This window comes from Bufo gargarizans, chromosome 9 (assembly GCF_014858855.1).
Source record: "Bufo gargarizans isolate SCDJY-AF-19 chromosome 9, ASM1485885v1, whole genome shotgun sequence".
Classification (NCBI taxonomy): Eukaryota; Metazoa; Chordata; class Amphibia; order Anura; family Bufonidae; genus Bufo; species Bufo gargarizans.
In genome coordinates this window covers 113,540,591-113,561,380 of record NC_058088.1, presented here as the reverse complement: position 1 = coordinate 113,561,380, position 20,790 = coordinate 113,540,591, and the positions used below count along the sequence as shown (strand labels likewise).

Here is a 20,790-nt window from a genome sequence, read left to right as displayed (position 1 = left end):
GAGCTGCGCACAGAGAAACTAGTAAACTATCTTACTTTCCTTCACTATGCCCTACACAACCAACTACTTATTTGATTATGTCTGAACCCATGAAAGGTCCTCTTTCACTTCCTAATAAAATTGTGCCCTAAAAACCAGGTGATCCATCAGAACAGTTGTTAGGATGTTAATCTTTGAACATACTAGTCTTTTCTTTGTCTATTCATCTAATGTACTGAGGTTAAGCACATACAGTGCCTTGAAAAAGTATTCATACCCCTTTAACTTTTCCAAATTTTTTCATGTTACACCCACAAATTTAGGCTACTTTCACACTCGTGTTTTGACTTTCCGTTTGTGAGATCCGTTCAGGGCTCTCAAAAGTGGTCCAAAATGAATCAGTTTTGCCCTAATGCATTCTGAATGGAAAAGTATCCGCTCAGAATGCATCAGTTTGCCTCCGTTCCGTCTCCATTCCGCTCTGGAGGCGGACACCAAAACACTACCTGCAGAGTTTTGCTGTCCGCTTGACGAAACTGAGCCAAACACAATGACACAATCTGGAACAATAGAAAACTGATCCGTCTCCCATTGACTTTCAATGGAGTTCATGACTGATCCGTCTTGGCTATGTTAGAGATAATACAAACGGCTCCATTCATGACAGATGCATACGGTTGTATTATTGTAACAAATCCGTTTTTGCAGATCCATGACTGATCCGCCCAAAACGCGTGTATGAAAGTAGTCTTAAATGTATTTTATGTGATAAACCAACACAAAGTAGCAAGTATGTGTTAAGTGAAAAGAAAATGGTACATGGTTTTCAAAATTTTTAATAAATAAAAATCTGGAAAGGGTGGCATGCATTTGTATTCAGCCCCCTGTACTCTGATACCCCTAAAATCCAGGTGATCAGCTGTCTTCAGAAGTCACCTAATTAGTAAATGGAGTCCACTTGTGTTTAATTTATTCTCAGTATAACTACAGTTAGTCAACATTAGTCATCAAACAACACCATGAAAATCAAGGAACACATCAGACAGGTCAGGGACAAAGTTGTGGAGAACTGTAAAGTAGGGTTAGGTTATAAAAAAAAAAAAAAAAAAAAAAAAAAAAAATCCCAAATGGTGGACATCTCAGCACTGTTTAATCCATAATCCGAAAATAGGAGTATGGCACAACTGCAAACCTACCCAGACATGGCCATCCATCTAAACGGACAGCCCAGGCAAGGAGAGCACTAATTAGAGAAGCAGCCAAAAGCTGGGCAGAGTTGGATGGAGGTAAATGCATGGCAATTCTGGAGAAAAACCTGGTAGAGGCTGCAAAAGACTTGAGACTGGATGTTCACCTTCCAGCAGGAGACCCTCAACATACAGCCAGACCTACAATGAAATGGTTTAGATCAGGGATACTCAACCTGCGGCCCTCCAGCTGTTGTAAAACTACAACTCCCACCATGCCCTTCTGTAGGCTGATAGCTGTAGGCTGTCTGGGAATGATGGGAGTTGTAGTTTTGTAACAGTTGGAGGGACGCAGGTTGAGCATGCCTGGTTTAGATAAAAGCATATTTATGTGTTCGAATGGACCAGGCAAAGTCCAGACCTAAATCCCATTGAGAATCTGTGGCAAGACTTGAAAATTGCTGTTCAGACGCTTTGCATCCAATTCTGAATGAGCTTCAGCTATTTTGCAAAGAAGAATGGCCAAAAATTTCAGCCTCTAGATGTGCAAAGATGGTAGAGACATACTCCAAAAGGCTTGCAGCTGTAGGTGGTTCTACAAAGTATTGACAGGTGGGCAGAATGCAAATGCACGCAACACTTTCCAGATTTTTATTTGTTAAAAATCTTGAAAACCATGTGTCATTTTCTTTTCACTTCACACATACTTGCTTAAGTTTCTGGGTGTAATGTGAAAATATGTGGAAAAGTTCAAGGGGTATGAATACTTTTTCGAGGCACTGTATAGATGCTTTAACTACTAACATTTTAGCAGACTTAAAGGGAGTCTGCCACCTTCAAAATAAGCATACCAGCATGTAGGATAGGTGCCTTGAACTATAACTGTACCTATCTTGTGAACATATGCCCATCGAAGGATGCATTCACACGACCGTAACCGTCTTTGCAGTCCGCATATTGTGGATCTGCAAAACACAGATACCAACCGTGTGTGTTCCACATTTTGCAGATTGGAACGTCCATTATAGAAATTCCTATTCTTGTCCGCAATTACTGACAAGAATAAGACTTGTTCTATCTTTTATCCAGGGCTACGGAAAGGAACATTGTGCTGTCTGCATCTTTTTCGGCCCCATTGAAATGAATGGGTCCGCATCCATTCTGCAAAATTGCAGAACAGGTGCGGACACAAAAATACGGTTGTGTGAATGGGTCCTAATCCTGATAAATTATTTTTATTTGTATGCGAACATAATGGAGAGGACTCTTACGTGCATGCACACCGGTCCCAACAATTTATTTCAGTGCAGCCTTAAATGCTGACAGAGGGGAACAGGGGGCAGTAGGAAAATTAAATACAGTCATGGCCATAAAATGTTGGCACCCCTGAAATTTTTCAAGAAAATGAAGTATTTCTCACAGAAAAGTATTGCAGTAACACATGTTTTGCCATACATATATTTATTCCCTTTGTGTCTATTGGAACAAAACCAAAACAGGGAGGAAAAAAAGGTAATTGGACATAATGTCACACCAAACTCCAAAAATGGGATGGACAAAATTATTGGCACCCTTAACTTAATATTTGGTTGCACACCCTTTGGAAAAAATAACTGAAATCAGTTGCTTCGTATAACCATCAATAAGCTTCTGACACCTCTCACCCGGAATTTTGGACCACTCTTCCTTGGCAAACTGCTCCTGGTCTCTCTTATTGGAAGGGCGCCTTTTCCCAACAGTAATTTTAAGATCTCTCCACAGGTGTTCAATGGGATTTAGATCTGGACTCATTGCTGGCCACTTCAGAACTCTCCAGTGCTTTGTTGCCATCCATTTCTGGGTGCTTTTTGACATATGTTCAGGGTCATTGTCCTGCTCGAAGACCCAAGATCTCGGACGCAAACCCAGCTTTGTGACACTGGGCTCTACAGTGCGTCAGTGCGACCCAAAATCCGTTGGTAATCCTCAGATTTCATGATGCCTTGAACACATTCAAGGCACCCAGTGCCAGAGGCAGCAAAACAACCCCAAAACATCAATGAACCTCCACCATATTTCACTGTAGGTACTGTGTTCTTTTCTTTGTAGACCTCATTCTGTTTTCAGTAAACAGTAGAATGATGTGCTTTACCAAAAAGCTCTATCTTGGTCTCATCTGTCCACAAGACGTTTTCCCAGAAGGATTTTGGCTTACACAAGTTCATTTTTGCAAAATGTAGTCTTTCTTTTTTATTTCTCTGTGTCAGCAGTGGATCCTCCTGGGTCTCCTGCCATTGTTTCGTTTCATTTCATTTAAATGTCGACGGCTAGTTCGCGCTGACACTGATGCTCCCTGAGCCTGCAGGACAGCTTGAATATCTTTGGAACTTGTTTGGGGCTGCTTATCCACCATCCGGACTATCCTGCGTTGACACCTTTTATCAATTTTTCTCTTCCAAATCCACGCCCATGGAGATTAGCTACAGTGCCATGGGCTGCAAATTTCTTGATAATGTTGCACACTGTGGACAAAGGCAAATCTAGATCTGTGGAGATGGACTTGTAACCTTAAGATTGTTGATATTTTTCCACAATTTTGGTTCTCAAGTCCTCAGACAGTTCTCTTCTCCTCTTTCTGTTGTCCATGCTTAGTGTGGCGCAGACACACAATGCAAAGACTAAGCGAACTTCTCTCCTTTTTATCTGCTTTCATGTGTGCTTTTTATATTGCCCACACATGTTACTTGCCCCAGGTGAGTTTAAAGGAGCATCACATGCTTGAAACAATCTTATTTATTCACAATTTTGAAAGGGTTCCAATAATTTTGTCCAGCCCATTTTTGGTATGACATTATGACCAATTTTTTGCTTTTTTTCCCTCCCTTTTTGGGTTTTGTTCCAATACAAACAAAGGGAATAAACGTGTATAGCAAAACATGTGTTACTGCAATACTTTTCTGTGAGAAATACTTTATTTTCTCGAAAATTTTCAGGGGTGCCAACATTTACAGCCATGACTGTTTGGTGAACTGGACTCCTTATTTGCAGTACTGTACTACATGTAATACTGCATATAATAGTCCAGGATCGTGATGACAGATTCCCTTTAACAGACTATTAAAGAGATTTCCAGGACCATAGTACTGATGACCTATACTTAGGATATTAGATCTGTGGGGTCCAACTTGGGGCTTCTATGAACCTGAACAGCTCTACACACTGGGTAGTTGTGAATGATACTCGGCTCTGCTACCCTTTTTTAGTGAATAAAGAGACCTTTTCAAACAACTGAATGGTGGGACCTCCCTGAATGATACTGATGACCTCTCCTAAGGCTAGTAGACAAAAGTGTTTGTAGAGCAGCACCCACGGACATAAATGGCTACACCGGTAATGCAACAGCCGAGCCACGACCGCAGATCTTCAGCAGTCGACCGTATAGCAAATGAAGAGAGGTAGAGGCAGCATCTCCAGTGAATCCTTTATTGGACGGACTTTACAGAAAGTGTGTTTGCCTTGACAAAGGCTGGGATACAGCCGAAATGTTGCTGCTTGATTTTATGGCACACTTTCTGTAAAGTCTGTCCAATAAAGGATTCATTGGAGATGCTGCCGCTACCTCTCCATTTGCTCTCCTAAGGATAGGTCATCGGTATTATAGTACCAGAAAGCCAATTTAAAACGTTATACTGAATTTTCACATCTTTGTGTACTGGATTATAAGAGCAGAAGTGTAAACCAGTATCTTACCTGTATGGTATGTTTATCCTTCCCGTCTAATTATTTTTTCCACTAGAGACTACCAGAAGGCTTCTGCAGGCTCTTTGGCTTCAGTCTTTTCCTCACTGGTCCTTTGTCCAACTGAACTGGTGAAGTGCCGTATGCAAACACAGCATGAAATGCGAATATCTGGATATAAGGGCATACCACATAAGAGGTCTGTGTAATTCATCATAGCCAATATCTATCATACAATTATATCAAGGTTATCTGTTTCAGATCATTTTTTATAATGTCTGGAGGCATCCTAAAGGGAACCTGTTGCCTGGTTGGGGTCCACAAAACCATCAGGATGAGGTGGGTTTTAAGGTCCCAAACCAACCAATATTAAATCCATCTGTCCCTGCAAAGTATAGTAAATGAATCACCAGGAGATGAGTCAGGGCTCACTTCCATCAGACACATGCGTGGTGAAGGAAGGTGTATCATCCTTGACTTTATCAGTGCAATGCACATGCACCCGATGCCTCCGGAGATGAGTCCTAGATTAAACTCCTGGTAAGCTAGATCTCCTTTTCTTATACTTGGTAGACCTGGCTGGTTTTGATATGGGCTGGTTGCATAACAGCTTGCTTAGTGGCCCTACACCAGGTGACAGGTTCTCCTTTAGAGGCATTGTCTAATCACAGCAACCAATTTCTATATGCTGTGTTAGAACATATAGACATCATAGAGTAGATCTTACTCTGTTTGCCCATGTGACCACCTGAATATGGCATCCACATGTAGATTATCACTAACTGCTGGGCTGTACATGCTATTGTTTCAAATGGCAAGTACAGGAGCAGCCCAGCAATTAGCAATAATCTGCATGCAAACCCTGTGGCCAGGCCATACAGCCCTTTAGGCTGAATAAAGGTTTTTTATGCGATTTTTGAAGTGATAATCAGGAACGGGTCGTATACCTACAAGATCTATAAAGCAAATACTAAATCTTCTCATGAACCAGTTCCTGGCTTTGGCTTCAAAAACGGCATCATAAAACCTGAATGTGGAAACGCAGCCTTATGTGGTCATACGGGAGGGGAAAATGTCTTGTTGGACAAGTTTGCCAAATGAAGATCATATTTACCTGTGATTTCTCATCACACATAATGTGGTGACTTTTGTTTAGTTGTACATTGCTTTCTCACTGCTAAATATTTCTCTGAATGTCTAGCACGCCATGGTCCATTGTTTGTCACATCCTGAAAACTGAAGGTGTTTGTGGCCTTTTCCGTGGACTCAGCAGCACATGGCTGCGAGAAATCCCAGGCTACTTCTTCTTTTTTGGTGGCTATGAGTCGAGCATCAGTATTTTAAATCGAAGTTCTAGAGATCAACCAGGTAATGGGAAGAAACCTATGGGCTTGGTTCCTTACAAGGTTGTATATAAGACATGGCTGTGTTTATTTACAGGCGCATTTGTGGTCACAGTAAGTGGCGGTGTGGGTGGGGCCTGTTTTTGGCTTTCTGTATATCCAGTGGACTCTGTAAAGTCAAGAATTCAGGTTTTATCCATGGCATCTCCCTCTGGAGGTTTCCTTCTCTCTTTTCTGCACATATTGAAGACTGAAGGTGAGTAGTAGCACCATATTTCTGTGGGATATTGCATGTATTTGCATGGGTAAGACTAGATTCACAAAGTGCTGCTTTTAAAGCATCTTTTAGGCTACTTTCACATCAACGTTTTTGCGGTACGGTTTTGACATTTGGCATGGGATCTCAAAACTACGGCAAAACACTTCCGTTCTAATAATACAACCGGCTGCATCTGTTCCGAACGGATATGGTTGTATTACATTGAAAATGATGGGGAAAAAAACATGGATTAGTCACCATTGACTTACATGGTTTTTGGTGCCGACTTGTTCGGTTTCCCATGCCGCACACAAAAAGGCTGCTTGCAGCGATTTTGTGTCCAGCATGGGAATGCAATAAACCAGAACAATAAATGGGGACATAATTGAAGCATTGTGCTGCAGTTTTGAAAGCCTATGCTGGATCTGAAAACCAGACAGCACAGCTCTGATGTGAAAGTAGCCTTGGCCCAAGCAATGAGTGGATACAAATAAAAGAGAAGTATGAGACTTTCCATTCTACTTTTCCCTTTCATTAGTACATACTCTTGGCTTTGGCTGAAGAAATGCAGCAAAACTGCACCAAACTGACCTTTGGGAATCTGGCCGGAGTTCAGCACACAAGCTTCAGTGGAGTCCGAGTAATGAAGGGTTATCCAAAATGCTACTGTAGTGCTGTGAAGCAGGGGCGTAGCTATAGGGGAAGCGGCTGCTTTGGGGCCCTGACCCAAAAGGGACCCATCCAGGAGGAGGAGGACTAAAAGATTTGGTCAGGGCCCCCTCAACAGTATTACACAACGAAATGATATAAAGTGACAGTATAGACAGTGTAGGAAACGAATGGAACAGCTGCCGGGCCTGGTCTGAGAGAGCGATCTATACTAGCCACAGGAATGGAGGCGGATTGAAAGGAAGGGGTTGCGAAAAAAATTTGGGGGGGAGAGGGGCCCCATTCAAAAATTTTGCTGTGGGGCCCAGTCATTTCTGGCAATGCCACTGCTGTGAAGCAAGGGTACTTGGAAGTATGGAAGTTTGTGGACATTTGATCCTATTACTAATATGCCTAGCGATCAGCTTTCTAATTTATTGCACTTTGAAGGGTTAACTTGCCCTGTGATTTATGCATTTCTTTACACTTATACTGTTTTATATTGTTGAACTGCATTTAATGTTATTGCACTATATCTACATTGCACTGTGGAAAGGGTTAATACATAGCCAGCTAATGCCTCATTCACACGTCAGTGTTTGGTCAGTGAATTCCATCAGTGATTGTGAGCTAAAACCAGGATTGGAGCCTCCACAGACAAAAGGTATAGGGGAAAGATCTGCACCTGTTCTGTGTTTAGAGCCCCAGCTGGTTTTGGCTCACAATCACTGATGGAAATCACTGATCAAACACTGACGTGTGAATGAGGCTTTATGCTCTGCTTTTCCCCTCCCACTAGAAAGTTCTAGTTCAGTTATAAGCTCTATATACTGTAATGAGTAGTTAGAGTCCCTAGTTGTCTGCAGATAGGGAGCAGTGTTTAGTAGAAGAGACTCTGCCAGACTGCAGAAGTGACCAGAAGCAGACACTGAGGCGGGGATACCCTGCCACAGACTCCGGGCAACCAGTCATTTTGCCAGGACACCAGCCATCTGAGAGAAAGTGGAGGGACAAGCTAGCTTATGACTTTCCTCCACCCAGAGGCTTCTTCTGCCAAGGAGGAGATTGGAGTGGCCATCTTGGTGCTTTGCCTGTACTGTTTTGCACTTCTGGACTTATTTCCCATTGGGGTGCACCACGCCTTACCATCCCCTCTGGAGAGCAGAAACATGTGGTGACACCTCCACGGTGTCTGAATAACCTGCCCACCACACTACTATCATGCTTTATTGGATGTTGGAGATTTATTATGTCTGTATTCCCTAATATATTGCCACATGAATCTGGGCATCTGTAGGACAGTCGGGACCATTATGCAGAATACAGATAGCCTTCATAGTGCCCCATACCTTGCTAATGGGATTTCTGTAACTGCAGGGAATTTACAATTTTCCCATCTGAACTCATTTATTTTTGGACAACCTCATCAGGACTAATGATACATAAGTAGTTTGTACCAAGAGACTTTATACAGCTGGTGACTCCATCTTGCATATAATGTCTACATACCATGTAATGTACAGTACATACTGTACCCATTCTCTGGTCACTAAGTGCCATATTTTATTCAGCCTCTGTTCCCTGGTGATGTACGAGGGCCCCTTGGTTATGTACATGACTCATGTTCTAGCATCTTCTCAATGCTGCTCAGTTTATTGGCTCATAGTAGAAGGGCTTCTCTCGTCCACTTGGTACATGAGACCCCTATTATAAGCGGTCCATGTCCCTACACCATCTCCACTGCTGTAATTCATCACTGGAAAGAGATGAGTGCAGCTTTGGCCTGTAGTCGGCAGGAGGACGTCACTTAATGCAGGCCTGCTGGATTGCAGAAGATCTTAGGAAGGCATGAAGTGCCCAAAGCTAACAGTCTAAAATGTTATATCTACAGGAATCGCCACTCTGTACAGTGGATTGGTGCCCACTGTCATCAGGGCATTCCCCTCCAATGCTGCCCTCTTCTTGGCCTATGAGATGACGAAGAGGACTCTTACAAAATGGTCATATAATCAGAACTGAGTGAAGAAGCCAGTGTTACTGCAGCCTTTCCATTGTATTTCTGTGGACTCCTGGTGTCATCTCTCGTTTTTGTGAACTTAATCCGACTCCTTACTATTCTTTACGTATAGACTAAATATTATATTACGGTATCTTGTGTCCTTGAATGCTGTTCTCTATTTCCACTGCTGTTTTATATATGTGTATATATAATATTATGTAATAAACGCAAATGCATGTTATATGAGACTACAAACTTGCTTAATGAAGAATCATATCTAAGGCCTCATGCACACGACCGTTGTTTTGGTCCGTATCCGAGCCGCAGTTTTTGCAGCTCAGTTGCGGACCCATTCACTTAAATGTCTGCATCCGTTACTCCGTTCCGTGGCCCGCAAAAAAAATATAACCTGTCCTATTCTTGTCCGTTTTGTGGACAAGAATAGGCATTTCTACAATGGGCCGCCTGTTCCGGTCCGCAGAAGGCACACAGGCGGCTTCTGTGTTTACGGATCCGCAATTTGCGGACCGCAAAAAAACGAACGGTCGTGTGCCTACTAATTAGTAGTGAACTATCCCCCACTAACTGCAGACTATTTTATATATTGTCACCATAGCCTCCATCCAAACCTACATCATCTGCAGTTATTATATCATCTCATTTATGGGAGTTTATGTTTCAGTTGAATTGATTGAGATTTTCGTCCATAAATATTTCGGCTACAGTGCCCTAAAAGTGGACATAATGATTGGACCTTATGCACATGAATCCCAAATCTGATATAACTGCATGTAGCTGAATACGGTGGTAAACACAACATAGGCCGATTTGCCAGTCTCCGCATATTGGCATGCTGCATATCCAGCTAATTTCAGTGCTCAAAGGGACCTTCACCTGGAAATAAGTAACCCGCCATATGGTGCAAGATTTTTATTTTATTTTTTTGTATACGGTATTACAGTTAAAAAAGCGCTCACATGCATGAGGCCTAAGGCTTATTTCTCATGAGAACACGATACAGAATGCAGGGTGTGTTCAGTAAAATGCTGATGGTTTTGCATAGAAAGTGAATGTTTTGTCTGTGCTTGTGTTCGTTGTTTACAGTTTTTCCTTCCGGATTGCGTGCGTTTTTCACGTGCGTGAAGAAAAACGGTAAAAAAACACTCTACATCTCCTAGCAACCATCAGTGAAAAACACGTTACATCCATATGCCTTCCATTTTTCGCACAAGCTTCATTCACTTCTATGGGGCCAGAGCTGTGTGAATAATGTACAATATAGAACATGCTGAGTTTTTTTTTTTTTTTTTTCCTGAACGCAGAGATGATGCATGAAAAATGATACTCATGTGCGCGGAACCACTGAAATGAATGGGCCAGGATCCAGTCCGGATGCTATGCGTTCACTGCACACATTGCAGCCGGACAGAGAACTTAATGTGAAACAGGACTTCTACTATTTTCTACTTTTGTCTTTTTGTTTTTCTATCCTGTGCCTCTGATTTTTCATGTATCTTCTACTGGATGTTTGTCCCTCTTCTTCCTGTCTCCAGATCTTTCCCGTCCTTTCTTTGCAGTTTTTTCTACAGCTTTCTTTCCTGTCACCTGTCACAGCTGATGACATTCTTATTGCCATCTTTGGTGCTGGGCTGGCACCCATAGAGTCTAAAGATAGCGCCACGTGTCCGGTCTCCACAGTGCGATCCTCTCAGCTTGGGCTGACCTTACACTGCAACAGTCTCCATTCTACAGGTAACACTGGGTTCTCATTTGTACAAGTCCTATGTTGTGTCTTCTGCCCTCTTATAAGTGATCAGTATTTTCATGGTCTCATTCTAATTCTATGTGAAAGTAATATCTTTTACTGTTAATACTTCCAGTGTTCTGATACTGAACTGATCCCCTAAATAGTTAGCACTATAGATACTTTCCATGTAATGGCTACAATTAGATTCTGACATTTTATTTTACAGCTGAATTTGGATTCTTTTCTCTGTTAGTTACCTTTTCTTTACCTGCTTCATAGCAGACCTTCCTCATCCTCTCCTCGTACTATTCTTCATATTCCTGACATCATGAGCTGTCAGGGCATTGGTGTGAATGATGCACAGGACACTCTGGATACGTACCTGCTGTGTTACAACAAGGGATGTGGACAACGATTCCTTCCTGACGCCAACACTGCAGGTCAGTGCCTTAATGTCCATTGTGTAGAATTGGGGTGGGAAATGTACATGTAGTGGACAGTGATGTGGCTATGACACTGGAATACTAAATCTTTCTTTTCTCTAGACTCTTGTCTGTTCCATCCGGGGTACCCCATTTTTCACGATGCTTTAAAGGTCAGTCCCAAATAGTTTTCCTGGTTAGACAATATCCTTAAATTGTCTCTCATAGCCCCTCCATAATGTGTTTCTCCTCACAGGGCTGGTCTTGCTGTAGGAAACGCACTACAGACTTTTCTGAATTTCTAGATATCAAGGTATATAGTATTAGCTTTTCTGAATGTCAGCATGCCTACGTTACCACAGCTGTGATTATTGAAAGTGGATCTATGGGATGATATTAATACATCTAAAACGGGGGTGCACGGCCTGTGGCCCAGGGGCCACATACAGCCTGCAACGCCATTCTGTGTAGCCCCCAACTATATACACAGAAAGGCTTGTTTTTTTGTGGGAGTCCTGGAAATTGAGCGTGTATTTTGGATAAGTCATAGATAAATCAGATTGTAATGCCCCTTAAGTTTTATTGTGGTCTTTGGGAGATGTTCAGCACGGCATTGTGGCCCTTAGACTACAGAAGATTGTGTACCCCTTATCTACAATAACATAGATATGTGTTCATTTAGTAGTCATACTAATATGGGTCCTGTTAAAGTCACTTGCCAAAAGCTGGGAACTCTGGGAGAAATGGACAGGGGTGTCAATGGCTGTGTCATAGTTTTGGTAAATGTACAGTATGGACGGGCCATAGGACAGGGATATAAATACATACTGGTGTACCTCACCTATCACTACACCCAAGAGATGAGAGCACTCATGTGCTCTGTTATCCAAGACACGGAAAACAAAGGAAGAACACACACTAGTACAGGCATGGCCGACCTGCGGCTCTCCAGCTGTTGTAAAACTACAACTCCCACCATGCCTGATAGCTGTAGGCAGTCTAAGCATGCTGGGAGTTGTAGTTTTGGAACAGCTGGAGAGCCTCAGGTTGGCCATGTCTCCTCTAGTAAGTATAGGCTCCATATACATTCAGTAACTGTTGGCTAAATTATCTCTCTCTCCCGACTCACTCTAGACTCCCCCATACACGTTCGTCTCTGTCCAATGTGTATGTGCAGTCACTGGGGAGAGTAAAGGAGCCTCGTCTCCTGGCAGAACAAAGGATCAGGCGAAAATCTTCACTTTGCCAGATCTTTTTTTTCTCCCGACGGGAGAGTCGGAATCTCCCCATATACACACACAAGATTGTCGACTGAACCAGCCAACATTACAATAATGTGTGTGGTGGCCTTAAAGGTCCTTCATTTGCAGAGTTCTTAGAAGCCTGAACCCTATTACTGTTTGATACACTGTGCTGCTTTTCTTTTTTTTCTTTCTTATCTTTATCCATGTCCACTCCAGGGCTGCACCAAAGGTTTTCACAACAACGAGAAACCAGCTGGACCTTTAAAACCCGACATTTCTGGAAGTAAAAATGCATCGGACAGCCCCGGATCAAAATCATGTACAGAAATCATTGTACAAGGCCCCAAATCTGCAGAAAAGATGCAAAAGGAGAGACCAAGGTAACAACAAAACCTTCTGATATATCCAAATATATGGCAGAAAGAACTAGGGAACAGATGGGAGTATGACCACAGGATCACTGCTCAAGGTTTGTTTGTAGTCTGTAACCATATAGATGTACACAGGTTTGCATAGTAGCTGTAAATATAAAACCCCAAAAATGTCTCAATACAAAATATTTCCAAAATTGTCATTTTCGGACGATACGAAATGAAACCTCACTCTAAATGCTAAGCTCAGAGGAACCAAGAACTTCACTGTTCAATCCTTCAATCCAGCAGTGAGAGTGCATCATGACGTGATTGGGGCCCAAACATATTATGGGCAAACAATCCAGGGCCCATTGACCTACTCCAAGGTTTTTTGGCCATATTCCCCATTGCTAGAGCATATTTTGGGATATCCTTACAACTGCTGGTGTACTATTAGTACACAGCATAATTTTCTGGTATGTAGATATAGTCTAGTACATTATGGTAAAAATGGTGTCCACGCTGAACAGGCACCATAGCCGGCTGGTACTTGCTGTGTTATACAGTAACAAATAGATACAGAATCCACAGCACTCCTCAGTTTTGGTGAAAAAGCCGGTTACTTTATTGGTAACAGCTGCAAATGGATAGCAACGTTTCAACCATCTCTGGTCTTTATCAAGCTATATATAGCTTGATAAAGACCAGAGATGGTTGAAACGTTGCTATCCATTTGCTGCTGTTAACAATAAATAACCGTCTTTTTCACCAAAACTGAGGAGTGCTGTGGATTTTGTATCTATTTGTAACCGTATGGGACCCCCAGCCAGGATCCCCATCCGCGGGCACCGACTTATCTATTTTTCTACTGGCAACTGTCCCCAGATTAAAACCTGGAGTGCTGCTTAACCCATTCTTTTTTGTCTGTGTTATACAGTAGGCATCTCCTGGCAGTTTGTAATTAGATACAACTCTGAACACAGATTTGTCTCTAATTACCTCAGTTGTTGTTCGACCACAACATCTAAGGGGTAATTTATTAGGAACCGGCTGCTCCCGGTTGCCAAACAGCCTCTCTGTGACAAAACCGACATTTGGTTGATATGTGTTGCCGTAGCAAAGTTCCTATTAAGCCTGTGACAACTGCACATTCAAGTAAAATATAATCAAAAGTTTTTTAAAATATCTAAAAAATTATCAACCCCTTTCCCAAATTTACAAATAAAAATAAACAAATTCTAAATGTAATTTCTATCACCATGTTTTTTTTTATTTTTTTTTGCTTCGCTCCCAAACAATTTAAATAAATGGTGATCAAAAAGTCATACATACCTCAAAGTGGTATCAATAAAAACTACAGATCGCCCAACAAAAGAGCTCTCGCACACCTCTATAGACTGAAATCGTAAAAAAAATCAAAAAAAAAAAGTGTTTCAGAATATGGCAATTCAAACAAATCTATTTTTTTTTCAAACTTTTTAGTTTTTAAAACATAACAAAATCTATATTGATTTGGTATCGCCGTGATTGTGCTGACCTACAGAATAAAGGTACATGTCATCTTTACTGCCCAGTGAATGCATACATACAAAACCTGTAAGACAATTGCAAAGTTGTGTTTTTTTTCCAATTTTTTTTTAGCTTGTGTAAAGAATATGAAATGGTTCCATTAGAAAGTACAACAAAAAAAAAAAACCTTCATTCGGCCATGTGAATGGAAAAGTAAAAAAAGTTATGGCTTTTGGAAGGCAGGGAGGGAAAAATAAAACTTGGCTACATCCTTAAAGGGTTAACTCAAAGTACAATGACACTTTTTTTTATCTTCACAGCATGTGCAATAGATTTATTACATCTTTTATAATGATTAGTATATACCATGTGGGTGCAATGTTTCAGTATGTGTGCCAGAATATGGCTTCTATGTAAAGTACAACTTGTGTCGCACAAGACAAAGCTATCACTGCCAGAATCTCAAAGCCAAAATTTGGTCTGGTCCTCAATATTCATAAAGAGACCGGCACTCACTTTAAGTGAGTGCCGGTCTCTTTCTGAATATTGAAGTGGGTTTTTTATACCTTAGACGCGAGCACCACGACGCAAGAGAGGAGTGCCGGCTGTTTCCTTGTGTTTGGGTCTGGTCCTCAAGGGGTTAAAACAATTTTACAGCTGTGTATTTGAGAGCTGCATATTTGATTGGTGGCGGTCCTAATGCTGGGACCTCCGCTGATCCCGAAAACAGGGTCCCATACCCCGTGTAGCTCCTCAAAATGAAGTGGTAGGACCTTTACCGATCTCATACTTATAACTTTACATAACCAGAATACCCCATTAAACAATAGCTATCTCAGCTATTAAAATGCCTACACAGATCAGAGGAAACCAGACGTTGGTCTGATGTGCAAGGGGATGTTCTGACTCTCCACTAATGGCAGACTTTAGGAAAGATGGATCAGCATGCTGAGCCTCAACTCGCCTAAGCCTTGGTCCCTGTAAAAGTTGGTTCTGGCAGAAGCTTATTCCCCTCTCCACGCTGAATACATGCGTATGGCGATGGGGAGGAATAGCTGAATGTTTGGCCGTCAGCTGTGTATAGATAAACTGTATCTCAGGAACCCCGGAGCGAAGTAATTACAGTAGACTAAACTAAATGTATTCACAATGTAATAGAAAGTGTGGAATACATTTCTCCAGTGTAGACCTGAACTCATTGTCGGGTTTTGGTTACTTCCAGCACACAAGAACCAATGAGTACTCTTGTGCTCAAGGTGTCTCGGTCACTTGAACAAGAATTAGAAAAGCTCACTTTGAAGTCCAATAAAGAATCTGAAAACAAAGGTCAGTGGTCATCATCAGACATATGGATTATATCAGAACTTCACAATTGCTGACATTATTCTCCTGTTTCAGTTGAACCTTCAGGAACATTCTTAGGGAGAAGATGTAAGCACTCAGGATGTAAAGAGGTGAGTAGACATAGTCCTCTACTACCATATATCTTTGTTATATGGACAATGAACTAATGGCATACTCTGGGCTCCTTATACAGATCTATGAAGGGCCACAGAGTGAAGAAGCAAACTGTGTGTATCATCCTGGGGTGCCAGTTTTTCATGAAGGGTAAGACATATACTTTTTATTATCTTTTAATTAATTTTACTTCAGAGAGTCTTATGTCTTTTATCTCACATTCAGATCATTCACACTATACGTACGCAATGGAACTGTAAAATATCTTGATTAATGATGCTATTGGCCTACATGTAGCATCTCTTTATGGTTCATCAACTTAAAGGCTATGGACAACTTTGCATAAATTCTTTAATTGAATTGCATTTATTTTGTGATTAAAAAAAAAAAACACAATTGAAGAATTGACTTAAAAATGTTCCAGGACAGCCAGGCTCCTGCTCCAACGGCTCAGATTGGCGGAAGTGCTGATCCTGGCTGTTTAACCTCTCAGATGCTGCTTAGATGCAGTCAATAGCGACCGCAACTGTGGTTTCAAAGGGAGGGGCCCTCTCTGTGAGGCATTGGCATCCCCTTAGCCTAATGAAGGTCCCCAGGCCTGCCTTCAGTGTATACCTATCAGGATGTGCCAGAGGCACATGGTAACAATGAACACTACAAGTTATCCTGCAAAAACCAAGCCCTCACACAGCTCCGTAGAAAGATAGTAAAAAAAAAAAGTTATGGGTCTTGGGATACACAAATTCATAAAAAACATCTTTTTTTTTTTTTTCAAAAGTAGTAAAACTTAAAAGAAAATTTTATACATATTTGGTATTGCTATAATCATGCCGACCCAGAGAATAAAGTTATAATTTTATTTATGCCACAAAGTGAATGTCGCAAAATGAACAAAGTACTCCGTGGTGGAATTGCTGTTTTCTTTCCAACCCCCCCCCCCCGGAAGAGTTAATAAAAAAGAATCAATGAGTTATGCGTACCCCAAAATGGTGGCATTAAAAATTCCAACTTGTCCCGCAAAAAAAGCCCTCATATGACTACATCCACGGAAAAATGAAAAATAGCTCTTGGAATGCACTGATGAAAAAATGAAAACAATTGCTAGGTCACAAGGGCCTAAAACAGGCTGGCTACTAACACATTAATGATCTATCCTGAGGGCACTTCATCAATATCAAGAGCCTGGAAAACTTTTTTTTTTAATGATTTTGCACATGGCCTGATTTAACTGCCCTAAGCGTAAGTTGCGCAAATTCTAAACTAGTTATTGCACTTTTTTGTGACCGAACTACAGTTCTTTAAATCTGCAAACTAAACCTGAAACAAAGTATTAAAATGGGTTTCCCCATTTAGTTTCGGTTGTTTTGATGCAAACTATGCATAGTGTCAGGTGAATGGGGTGGCCACGGTGATGGTTTGGGTTGTCTTGGGCAATGGGGCATTCCCATCTCACAAATGGCCCCCTGTTGTGACATTAGTCAATGGAAGAGTTGATTTGGTTCTGCCATGCTGGTGGGGGTAATGTGATTGCTAGGTCAACTAGATATAGAAACACTGCCAAATCCTCTAGTCACTACATAGCGCTCATTATTGAGACTTCACAAAAGAAGACAGAAATGGTTACAAACGGCTTCTGTCTTCTCAGGATTTCTGGCCGTCTTTAATTGCAGAAGCTTTAAAGCAGCAATGCCAAAAGTTCTTGCTGCAGACTCAAGACCTGCACCTCCATCCGGTAAAAGATGGTGAATTGTCAGTCATACAGGGTTCATAGTAAAATTGATAAAATATAATAATTTGTATTTCTATACATTATTATTTTTATGTTTGTTCTCCAGTGTTTAGCTTTTCTTTTTTTTTTTTATTCCATTTAGTTTCGGTCAGTGGGGCAGCTGCATATTTGTTCTTTCCGTTTATAGAATCCACTTTCAGAGACGTCATCCTTCTCCCTGAAGGTCAAACCAATATTTATTGTGTGGTTCTCGGCCCTGGGAATCCTATTTTTCCCTACAATTTGCACTTACTGTTTTGTATTCATGTTATTATTTGCGCCTCCTTTTCTGTAGGTACAGTAAATTGCTTGAAGGCACTGATTCTCATAATATACTGTACACAATTGTCTTCGATGACTTCTTTACAGGATGAAGTACTGGTCCTGCTGTGCTATTAAAACAAGTGACTTCAATGAGTTTCTGGACCAGAAAGGATGCAGCACCGGGACACATCTGTGGGTACAGCCTCCCGAGATGCAAGTAAGAGATGAATGTAAAATTAAAGGGTTGATCAGGATTTTGATACTGATGGGCCTAATTTCAGGATAGGCGGTCAATATAAGAACAGCATGAGTCTGACACTCCACATCCCCCGTCAACCAGCTGTTACCTTGTAGCTCCGTCCATTGTGCAGTGGACATTGCTGGCAACTGGTGCACTGCTGCTGGAGATACAAGGTAGCAGCTGAACGACGGCTGTGCGGGGTGTAATGAGGACAGGCCATCAATATCAAAATCTGGGACAACCCATACTAAGCAACACAGCCTTACTTCTCAGTTGATAATACAATGTTGTTCGTTGCCTCAGTCAGGGTTTATGTTGCCCTTTCAGGAATTTTGCATGGCAAGAATAGTGCAGGGCGCAGTGCCATTCTTGTCCTCAAATACTCTACGCTGGAATCCTGATGGACTCCGACTAGTCAGCAGCAATAACTGTTCAAATATAGAAAGTAGTCATATCAATTGCGTCCTTTTCTGTTTTTACTTGGCCCATAACAGTATACAGGGAAATGATAGCAATGTTACAACCTTTCAAAATGGCTGGGTCATTGTCAAATGCCATTTAAAGGGTTGAAACATTACTAATTATACTTAAAAAGCTTTATATAAAAGGTCATATTTGCTTTGCTGAGTATAGGACACAGCTTACCTGGAATGTATCTCTCTATGTTTCTTTTCAGAAAGTGTCATGTCGGTATGACTGGCACCAAACCAGCAGTCTCGTCGTCATCACAATTTATGCCAAAACAGCTCTGCCAGATCTAACAAAGGTTCTTGCCAATTGTACCCAGGTAAGGAATCAAAACTGATCTGACCGGATAGTGAGATGGAGAGGAGGATTGTTATATTCAACTGTGCTTTGTGCTAGTTACAGCTCCATGCTGATGCCAACCAAACTTTCTCTTGTGCCAGTCCTCTGCCCTGAACTGTGTAGCAAAGTTCACAAAACTAGGAGAGTGTTTTCTTCAGAGTAAGGTTATGTCCAGACGGGGTGTAATTTGCCAAATCTGCAGTGAACTCTGCATGAGTTACATGTGGACTTCACTACAGTTTTGCCATGGATTTCACTTTGTGCATTGGAAAGGGCAAAACCGAAGCATAAAGTATGAGTTCTTAAAATCTCATTCACGTTGCAGATACTATAAAAAGCTGCAGATTTGCAAATCCATATTGGCAAATCCGCAGCGCTTCAGTCCCGTGTGGACGTACCCTAAGAGAGGCAACTACTTGTAAACCACCATCTGTCTCCTCACAGGTGGACATTCAAATTACTTTTGAAGGCAAGAAGGAATTCAGAAAAGAGTTGGAGCTGTGGGGTGTAAGTATGACATCTCTAATAACATTTATGATCTTGTATCATATCACGTCTTTATACAAAATGAACTGACATCTCACCAATCATGGTACACGGCTGTTGTTTCAAATTTTTATTTTTTCTTCTTTTATATTTCCAGGTTATCAATACCAAAAGTTGCTTTGTGAATATGCTGCCCACGAAAGTGGAGATCACACTTAAGAAATCTGACCCAGTGACATGGAGCCGACTAGAGCTTACAGTGGCTGCTCCACAGATCACAAATGAAGCAGAACCAAATGTGCCTGCAGCAGCCCCCATAGTGGATGTTGACGAAGACTCAGATGATGACCTCAGCTGGTCAGAAGATGAGATTTGTGACTGAGCGGTGGCCCTGTTAAGTCGGTTATGTTTCTTTTTCTAGATAAAAATAACCTTTTACCTCATGGACTTGTCACTTTCCTCTCTTCCATGTCACATATCCCCTCTCAGTGCTACATTTTACATGTTAGTCCTGTACACTGTGTATCTAATGCACATCATTTATCTTCATGTCTCCTTTGTCGAGGATATTGTATTTCTCTTTAATAAAGGTTTTGCTACATTTACTATTACATATTTTTTTATAGATTTGATTGTTTTTGTTATTTCTATATATGCGATTTGGACTATATGACTGCAGTAAAGGAGGATCAGCACTCGCTGTTAGTAATAATATTACTCAGTTTATTGTCACATATTGGTGCCGCGTTTCGGCATGCTATGTGCCTTTCTCAAACTGTGAACATACAAGCAACATAATCCCATTTAAATAGCCCGCCAAATCACACTGCTATCTTCACGGGACGCCAGCCCTAGGATACACACACTGCCACTCTAAACTTACCGTTGTGCCGATCGATATATGGTTCATATTGCATTGGACTAGATGTCACAACCTCATTGTAATCAAGGCCAGGCAGCATTGGAGACTCGAAAATCTACTGGAACCAGTGGCGTACCAGTGGAGCCAGAGTTCTCAGTTTCCCAAGTGCAGCTAGGCTAAGCCTAACCATTGACCTATCGCTACACTGTCCAAGACAGTGAGATGCAGTAAGATAATATGCTGAAGGAGTGGTGAGCAACTACACCATGTCTGTCTTATAACATCTATACTATAAGACAGTGTTTTGGTTGCTAGAGACGGGTGACGTACACCCTGCTCAGGCTGTATCTGGTATATGTTAGGGAGGGGGAGTATAACACTGCTCCTACTCCTGTTCACTATAGCTTTGTTAGTTAGTGAATCTTGAACTAACACCCAGCTACGCCCTGGTGGTGGTAACTGTTTTATTAACCCTCTCCTTTATTTCTAGTTTCACC

The 20,790-nt window shown here is 41.5% G+C and overlaps 2 protein-coding genes across 5 annotated transcripts in view; both read left to right on the top strand.

Annotated features, from left to right (window-relative positions):
- LOC122919801 (mitochondrial ornithine transporter 1-like) overlaps positions 1 to 9,152 on the top strand; it is a 29,948-nt gene extending 20,796 nt beyond the window's left edge. Inside the window, exons 4-7 of the mRNA XM_044268988.1 lie at positions 4,942 to 5,082; positions 6,085 to 6,251; positions 6,324 to 6,482; positions 9,025 to 9,152. Of these exons, the coding sequence (XP_044124923.1) occupies positions 4,942 to 5,082; positions 6,085 to 6,251; positions 6,324 to 6,482; positions 9,025 to 9,152 (595 nt within the window). The remainder of the gene's footprint in view (positions 1 to 4,941; positions 5,083 to 6,084; positions 6,252 to 6,323; positions 6,483 to 9,024) is intronic.
- A 1,632-nt stretch (positions 9,153 to 10,784) lies between these two features.
- ITGB1BP2 (integrin subunit beta 1 binding protein 2) lies at positions 10,785 to 20,056 on the top strand. Of its 4 annotated transcripts, none has more exons than XM_044306282.1 (12): positions 10,785 to 10,884; positions 11,159 to 11,319; positions 11,425 to 11,474; positions 11,558 to 11,614; positions 12,762 to 12,925; positions 15,630 to 15,733; positions 15,806 to 15,861; positions 15,945 to 16,015; positions 18,003 to 18,114; positions 18,815 to 18,925; positions 19,390 to 19,452; positions 19,589 to 20,056. In XM_044306282.1, exons 2-12 carry the CDS (start codon positions 11,208 to 11,210, stop codon positions 19,811 to 19,813), a joined length of 1,125 nt encoding a protein of 374 aa, XP_044162217.1. In that variant the 5' UTR covers positions 10,785 to 10,884; positions 11,159 to 11,207; the 3' UTR covers positions 19,814 to 20,056. The 4 variants fall into 4 exon arrangements, with proteins under 4 accessions (XP_044162217.1, XP_044162219.1, XP_044162220.1 ...); XM_044306284.1 differs by having other exon boundaries at positions 10,817 to 10,884; positions 11,162 to 11,319; XM_044306285.1 differs by having other exon boundaries at positions 10,840 to 10,884; positions 11,133 to 11,319.
- The last annotated feature ends 734 nt before the right edge of the window (positions 20,057 to 20,790 follow it).

Coding starts and splice junctions, on each gene's coding strand:
- ITGB1BP2 (XM_044306282.1), top strand. CDS start 11,208: ATGAGCTGTCAGGGCATTGGTGTGAATGATGCACAGGACACTCTGGAT. Junction 15,734..15,805: donor TAAAGAATCTGAAAACAAAG/GTCAGTGGTCAT, acceptor CTCCTGTTTCAG/TTGAACCTTCAGGAACATTC. Junction 15,862..15,944: donor AGCACTCAGGATGTAAAGAG/GTGAGTAGACAT, acceptor CTCCTTATACAG/ATCTATGAAGGGCCACAGAG.